Genomic DNA, 8,833 nt, shown 5'->3' on the forward strand with positions numbered 1-8,833 from the left:
CTAACATCATTATACAAACGCGTATATACATGCACGCTGAATTTTATGTAGTAGTAAGAATGAAATTTTGAAAATAAGTTGGAAATAAAAGTCAACCCAATAATATTGTACAGGAAAAAGTTGTTTAAAATTTAGCGCTTTTTAGCATATTCCAAGATTATTAAAATCGGGAAGGACCCAGTCAATTTAGAACTTCAAGTCTAATTTATTTCTAAACAAAAAGTCATAACATTATTTCGTATATTAGTAATTATTTACTTGAGTGGCTTTGCCCTAGATCTGCTTATATCTTTTCGTTTTCTTGTAAAAATGGCTTTATTTTGAGATTAATAAGGAATATAGATCGAAAGAAATTGAAAGAGTACTTTTGCCACTTTTTCGACAGAAACGTAAAATTTAAGGAAACTAGAATGCGTGGGCTAATTTCGATGATTTTTAAGTATGTTATAGAAGATGAGATTCTGAACACTAATAGTCATCCGGCCTTAGTTTTTCGAGATAATTGTGAAAATTGTTGGTACAACATAATTCAAAATCATTATAATTGACCCATGAATTTTATAAATTTTCAAATTCTGGATAGCAAAAACACATTACTTTTTTAAGCTCCTCCGATTCCTATTTCTTATTGATGTTAAAATAGAGCATTTTTTGCAAAAAAAGAAAAAAATAAGCAGATTCAATGCAAAGCCGCTAAAGTAAATAATTACCCGTTTGTTTACCACTAATTATTATGTTTTTTCATAGAATTAATTTTATTGTTATATGAAGTAATACTTATTTACAAATTTACAATTTAAATTTATTTCAAAATACCAATGCTATAATAAATAAAATACAATACAGAAAATATATACATTAATATCATCCATTCTAAAATTATTAATTACAATAATTATATTATATGGTTATAATAATAATTTGCGATCAAATTGTACTCTTAAAACATATTTAATTTCATACTTATGTAATCAGTGAAATTATATAATATATTATTATTTAATGTTTTTACATTTTCTGAAATTAACGTTAAACTTACCACAGCTCAAATGATTATTTTTAAACTTTTGATTCAAAATTCTGCATTCAATGTTATCGCTGTGATCACTTGACTGCACGATTTTTCTTCTAATATACATAAATTAATTGTTTGATATTTCCTCTGATTCCATTTTTTTTAAATTCTTCGTTTCTTTTTTTATCCATTAGTCATTTGATAGTGGTATGTTTAGTATTAGGTGTATATTAAAGTGACATAAATTATTAAAATTAAAATGGTAAAAATTTCTACATAATCTTAAATTTACGATAAAATTATCAAAGTACTATTTCCTCATCGATCTCGATGGGCTTGAAATATGTTATAAAAAAGGTTATTCTGAACAACCTTTCTCTCTCAAACAATTAATAAGGGAAGATTGTTACTAATGTATTGAAGTTTGCCTTTGTGTGTATTCGTGAGGCGAACAGACCACTTATACGTTAAATATGCGTCAGATCAAATTGCATAAACCATTAACAACTACCTATCGGCAAATTATTTAAATATAAAAAAATGATTAATAGCATCTACATAGAAAATGATGAATAACTTAATCTTCTTGATAAATTGGAATTCAATATCGATCTTTTTTCACGCGATAATAAAGTTAGTGCTTCGGGCTGCAAGCACCCCACGGTTCGGAAACAAGAAATACTTAAATCCTATTTTATTTTAAAAAATTTTTCTACTGTTAATTATTACTTATTTGTCATTCCTTTGAAGAATAGCCGGTATAATCAAACCGTCGATAAGTATATATCGATGTTCCTTATGATTTTATCCGACGTGTAACTAGTATACAGACTATATCTTGCCTTATAAATATCAGTTTACGGATGTATACGTATGGATAAAAGTAATGATTAGCAGTCATTTTTTTTACTAATATCTCGGAAATTAGTATTGACCACCAATTTTTTCAAAGAAAAAAAAGTTATTTGAAGTAATGCCGTTTACATCATATGTAGAAATTACTGAACTCGATGAAGTCGTAGTAGTTTAACCATTTTACCAACTCATTTTATCTGTAGGAATCATTGCATTTGTATCAGTATTACAAAGATAACATAAAAACTAGGAAAAATAAAATCTTTCTGATGTGATAACCGATTGAAGTGTCCAATTTTTACCATTACTGTCGACGTGCTGTATTTATCTCAGTTCCTTCCATTATCACTTCTTCTTTATCTGACAATGCTCGAGTCGATTCCTAGAAAAAAAGTTACCCTGCACGGAAGAATTCAACTGCTGGCTTCTGAACTTGGTTAAATTTAACCAAGCATTACTGTATTTGTATATTTTTTGCCTTTATTCTTTAGTATTGAGCAAGAAGATCTTTAATGTCTTTGCAAAGAGTTGTAAAATCTGGTCTCTGATGACTTTGTAAATGCCAACAGGGATACATAAGTTTTACATAAATTGTTTGTGGACAGGTAGATGGACAAGGAAGACGAGTGCCTCTTTCTAGTGCAGTTAACAATTCAGTGCTTGCTTTTTCTTGTTCATTTTGTAGACGCTCTGAACTTGAATCAAGACCAGGTAAACGTGGTTCTTCTCCAAAGCCAAATGTTTCATACATTGTAACACCAAAAGACCATACATCTGATCGAGTAGAAAATTTTCCATCTCTGATACTTTCTGGAGCATACCTTAAAACAAAAAGGATTTTGTTAAAATTTAAAGAATACATAATTTATAACAATTTATCACATTTATAACACTTGCCATTTAATAGGAAGGCCTCGATCAGTCTTTAAAATATAATAATCATTTTTTCCAGTAACTTGGGCTAGTCCAAAATCACTAATTTTAACTTTATTTTCATCAGCAACTAAAATATTTCTTGCAGCAAGATCTCTATGAACAATACTCATACTACCCAAGTAATCCATTCCTGTTGCAATATCTAAAGCAAAACCTAATAGTCTTTTATGTGTTAATTCTTGTTTATGAATTGCTAAATAACTTTGTAATGAACCATGCTTTACATATTCCATTACTAAACAAACTTCAGGTTCTGATATTACTCCAAGAATTTCTACTACATTTGGATGTTTCAAAGTCTGAAATTATATTAATTAATATTTGTTAGAATTTTAATACTGTAATATTACTGTCATATCGTACAAGATATAAATTACAAGTTAATTGAGTTGCTAGTAATCAATTTACCTTCATTATAGCAATTTCTCTTTCAAAATCTCTTATATCCGCATCAAGTGCTCTTGTTTTCAATTTTTTTATAGCAACTTGTTGTGGTTCAATGTCTTTCCCATTTTCTCTTTCCAATGTTCCTCTATAAACTTCTCCATAAAAACCTTGACCAATTCTACCTTGTAAAATTACGTTGCAATCGATATCTAATTCATAAATGCCTCGCATTTGACCTAAAGAACCATTGCTACTTCCTCCAGATCCACAATTTTCTCCAGTTTCAGTTTCATTTCTCCCCATCACCTATTTTAATATTAGTATTATATATTTTTATCACTTTCCTTTTTAATAAGTTATTATTAAAACATTTTATACAATTTGATAAAATTATTTTAATCTTTTTCATTTACAAATAATAACTGTTAAATTTAAAATATTGGGATATAATTAATATTTGATTAATATTGCTTATTATATTATTACTTCTCCTAAATCACCAGGATGTCCTATTCGAAGGGCTTGAGTGGAGTGTTCAATACAATTTATATTAGGAATGTTATTTTGAGAAATTGAACAACCTTCTGAATCTCTTCTTGCATTAGATAACCAACCTAAATATGCAAAGAGATCTTCTGTGCTACCCACAAAGTTATCACTGGTGTTGATTAAGCCCTGCATACCTAAATTAAAAAAATTAAATTAAATTAAATTAATTTAATTTAAAATAACATAATTTTTTTTAGATAACATTATTATAGTAAACAAATCTTACTGTCATCAATATCATTCCAGGGGAGACTTATAATGTCTGTAGAAAGACTATTACTTCTTGATTCACTATTTATTGATCTATTATCACTAGAATCAGAGTTATCTTGTTCAAATTTTTTTAATTCAGGGCTAAATAATTTAGGAAAAGCCGTTGCGTAAGCATGACTTCTGCGAGAATTGTATACTTGATATAAAATTTGATTTATATCTCTCATAATTGCTTGAGGTTGTTTTCTAAAACCAGTTGAATCACCCCAACATTCATACATTAATCTATAAACTTCCATAGGACAACCATTTGGAATAGGCAAACGTTTTCCAGATTTATAATATTTTTTCAATGTAGCAGCATTTGGAAATTCTTGTAATCTAGCTCCTCTAAAATAAAATGAAATTAAATTTTTATTTTTTAAAATTGCATGAAGTTATAATTATATTTATGAAATACTTATATGTACTTATATTTATGAAATAGATATATTTAACAATATAAATTTATTATATTTTATAACATAAATAAATTTATTTTACACAGTTCTGCCATTTGTAGTTAGTCCTACATAAGGATATATTTATAACTAAATTAAATGTAAATTATAATGAATTAATAAAAAAGAATAATAAATTTTATTTACTAAAAGATTTTACCTAGCAAATATTTGCCAAATTGTTGTTCCAACAGCCCAAACATCTGCTTGAAAACTATGCCTAGCTAATTCTGGATCATTATAAGTCTCTGGTGGTAACCAATGGATATCAGTTTCTGTATATACAAATATTCCCGGATCGGCAAGTTTTACCACAAAGCTGTTATTAGTATGGGCATGTACTAGCAGTTTATTGCACCTAATGTTACCATGAACTACACCATTCTCTTCAAGATGCCAAAGAGCAGTAGCTAAACAGGCTGTTGCTTCTACCATGTCTACAGTTTTAATAGTTTGAGAAGAAGAACTGCGTAAATATTCATCAAGGGAACCAAGTCGTACCAATTCCAAAAGCATTCCAATGGATGGTGTTACTGTTAAACCATACAACCTAATAAAACATACAAATTCATGTAAAATTAATATAATTTACACAAATTTATGAACATGATTATTACTTTATTATTACAAATTTAAGTATTTAACTATTACCTTATTATTAACTTTACACTATAATTTTAAATATTCACACTAATCATTAATAAATTAAATTATCACACTATTCATAATTATAGTACAGAAAATTATAATGTTATATTTATTTTATGTAAATTTATTAAAAATACCATTATTTACCTTACAAGAGTACCTGAACGTAATTGAGACCATTTCCCAGCAAGTTCAAGAAATTCTTTTGTATAATTTGTTTCTTGTTCTTGCTTTAAAATTTTAAGAGCAACTTCTAATTTTTTCCCCTTTGTTAACCTCCAAATTGCTCTATGAAGAGTTGTTGGGGAATATTGTTGACTCCTAGTACTTCTTAAAAAAGGTTTGTAAATTTCTAATTGATTTTGAGGTACACAACGAGGTCCAGTTTCTAAAACTGAAGCAACAATTTCTTCATCAGCTGCGACTTCACTAATTGCACTCTCAGGAGCACAAAGTAATAAGGGTGATTTATCTAAAAAATGAGTTAATTCTTTTTCTTATTTTCATCATTTGTAATTATTGCAATAATAATTTTGTTTCTTCTTTTTTAAATTTTATTATTTTCTATTAAATGAGAAATTTGTATAAAAAAAAGTAAGGTCGTTATTAAATTATCCAAAAACATATGTAACATTCACATTATTTTGTATATAGTGCTTTTTTCAGAATTATCGTATTTATATTTAAAATTATAATTATCATATTTTTTATGAACAATAACGAAACATCTGCTTGACTGATCTCTTATACTAGTTATTTTTTTACAGTGAAACCATAAATACTAATAACATAAACATTTTCTATAAGTCGTGAAAAAGATAAAAATGTACAACTTATTACAAAAATAAAATATTAGTTAAAACTATAAAATCGTAGCTTATTAAAATGAAATATAAATCAAAGCAAAAATAAAACCAATTTATTTAATTTACCATATTCTGAAGGTGGTAAACATTCTGATAAATATGACTGTCCTTCAGAATCTTGAAATGATGAGATACATTGTGCCAATGAATTATATCGAACAGGAATACCAGTAATAATGAAATCATCTGAAATCCTTTCTTCTATTTTTTTTGAAAATAGTTTTCTTTCCTTATTATATGCATCTAAGTAATAAACATTATACTCCGTATCACTTTCTCTAAGTAGATAAGAACCTGGTTTATTAGCACGTTTTTGATGAAGTTTTGTATACGAAAATTCTTGCCTAAAATAATATCTTAGTTTCATAATGTTTTTAAACTTTGTGTTTTTATAGAATTCTATACAATTATATTAAATTAAATAAATGAGGTCTTACCCAACTGGACCATGACATTTCAATTTATGTAATCTTTCTAAGGAAGGAGTGACAATCTCTCCACATAAATTAAATGTCCATTTAACTGCTAGACGATAATAACCATCCAATGCAGAAACAAAGGACATTAAAAGTGAATTTTTTGAAAATTTTAGATATGAAGGTATACCATTTTTTCTTGATATTTCCACTGTATTATCTTGCCTAGAAAATAGTAAAAATATTAATTATACTATTACATTATTGTTAAAATTTATAATAAGAAGTTTTATAAATTATTTATTATTCAAAGAAAAATGTATTTTTTGACAGAATTTTAAGTTACAGTAAAAAAGTTATTTATATTTAAATAAAAAAAAAATAAAGAAAAATAATAATATTTAAATTCTATTTTATATATAATTTCTACATCTAGTACATATATTTGTACACGCAAAAATTACGACTATATATAAAAAGTATATACAATTTGATATTATAGAAGATAAATGTAAATATCTTAAAAAGCAAATGAAGTAAACTATTTCTGATGATAAAATATATGAAAATAACGTTTCTAATTTCCTTAATAAAATGTATATAAATGTTACAAATAAAATATTAGAAAACATTATTGTGATACATCAAACCTAATTAATAAAGAAAATTTGCTTATATAAACAATAACATTTCTTTGTAGACAATTGAATAACAAGATTAAATTTGGTACAATATATAGTACAATTGCTGTTATAAAATGATATTTTTATTTATTAAAAAAGTAATAATATTTAAGTCTTGTTTTCAATAATTATCTTGTATATTTAGTAATAAATTTTAAACCTTATAGAAACAAAACATAAATCTTCAATTGCACACAATGTAATCCATGGAGAAGTAGTTGTTTCACAATATTTTACTTCATCTACATTGACTCTTAAAGTCACTTTTGCTGCAGGACTTTGAAAACTTCGGTCCATTAAAGCTTCATACTCTTCATACGGGTAATTTGGTGCCATACATTCAAATTGCTTTAAATATTGTTCTTTAACATAATTTGCATCATATCCAGATATTTTACAAAGTGCATTATGAATTGGTTTTTTAATGAAAAATCCATGATGTTTTATACATTCTCTAGGAATATATTTTCTGTACTCTGATTCCACAGTTTCTCTTGGTATCTTTTTTTCTAACATTACTCTATAAAAAAAAAAAAAAGAAAAAAAGAAGAAAGAAAGAAGAACTGAATTAATATTAAACAAAAATTAAATTTTATTGATCTATAAATAATGAAAGAGAAAATTTCAAATAGAAGTACTTCAAAAATTAATTATAATAACATTGAATATTTCTATATTACATTTAAACAGCAATTTATAAAAATAAATCAGTTATATATACTATACAAACCTATACATATCACTAACACCTAGCCCAATTAGTTCTTGTTTATGTCTCTCATAAACAATATCTGGCACTTTATTATCCATGACATCTGAGCGTGCTTGTTGGAAATAATAATCATAGGCATTTCTATCAACCTGTTTTAATCTATGTATGCTTGAAGGTTTAAATCTTAACCTAAAATCAAATTTGTTTTTGTCTTTCAGTTCTACATGATATGCTAATGGATACCAAAGTTTTGTATAATGATTTCGAAGAGCAAAGAGGTGTCTGGCAATTGGACCTATCCCAAGTGATTTACAGACCTGAAAAATTATTCTTTGCGTAAATTATATACAAACTTAGTTAGTAAAATAAACAAAATAACAAATTCAATTTAAAATATTATGCGCGCGCGTGCTTTGCGTGTGTGTGTGTGTGGGTACGCGCGCGCGCGTGTGTGTATGTGTGTGTGTGTGTTGGGAATATCAATCACATTAAATTTAATTTTTCATTTATCTAAATTAAATTTTATTAAAATATATATTAAATTTTGCAGAGAATACAAGCTATTAAATTCAAGATTTCAAGAATTCAAGAAATTGAAACTGAATTTTAATTCAATTATAATTTCATTTTAACTTTTAATGTAGATTTTTTATGTATTATATTCATTGTTAATAATTCATTTTAGTTCAATACGTTGTAGAATATTTAAAATAAAATATCTATTTAAGTTTAAAATAATGAAACAAAAATGCAAAAAAATATAATTTTTCCATTTCCTTACCTTGAGACATAGATCTTCAATTGTTTGTCCACAAGTAATTGTAAGAGTCAATTCCTTTTCTTCGGTTGCAACATAAACAATCGCCAGATGATCATTTTCCATTGTTAATACAATTTTACGTTCCTTTCACATTCTGTTGCTACAATTGCCCATGGCACACTGTTTATATACAATGTGAGTGTGAATCAACGCGCATGGCAATGAAAAACATGAAATAAATATATATATATATATATAGTCTACAGAATAATTAAACTTTTTAATTTATTTAT

The 8,833-nt window shown here is 26.3% G+C and overlaps 1 protein-coding gene across 1 annotated transcript; it reads right to left on the reverse strand.

Annotated features, from left to right (window-relative positions):
* Positions 1–1,261: 1,261 nt before the first annotated feature.
* hop (tyrosine-protein kinase hopscotch) lies at positions 1,262–8,711 on the reverse strand. The gene is made up of 12 exons (XM_017898985.1): positions 8,562–8,711; positions 7,799–8,097; positions 7,229–7,588; positions 6,407–6,610; positions 6,036–6,313; positions 5,251–5,575; positions 4,616–5,005; positions 3,969–4,345; positions 3,680–3,876; positions 3,215–3,499; positions 2,768–3,105; positions 1,262–2,691 (listed from the first exon to the last, which is right to left on the reverse strand). The coding sequence occupies exons 1-12, from the start codon at positions 8,661–8,663 to the stop codon at positions 2,358–2,360; spliced, it is 3,489 nt and encodes a 1,162-aa protein (XP_017754474.1). The 5' UTR covers positions 8,664–8,711; the 3' UTR covers positions 1,262–2,357.
* Between the last annotated feature and the right edge of the window lie 122 nt (positions 8,712–8,833).

Source organism: Eufriesea mexicana, unplaced genomic scaffold, assembly GCF_001483705.2.
Source record: "Eufriesea mexicana isolate 0111107269 unplaced genomic scaffold, ASM148370v2 scaffold757, whole genome shotgun sequence".
NCBI classification, from domain to species: domain Eukaryota; kingdom Metazoa; phylum Arthropoda; class Insecta; order Hymenoptera; family Apidae; genus Eufriesea; species Eufriesea mexicana.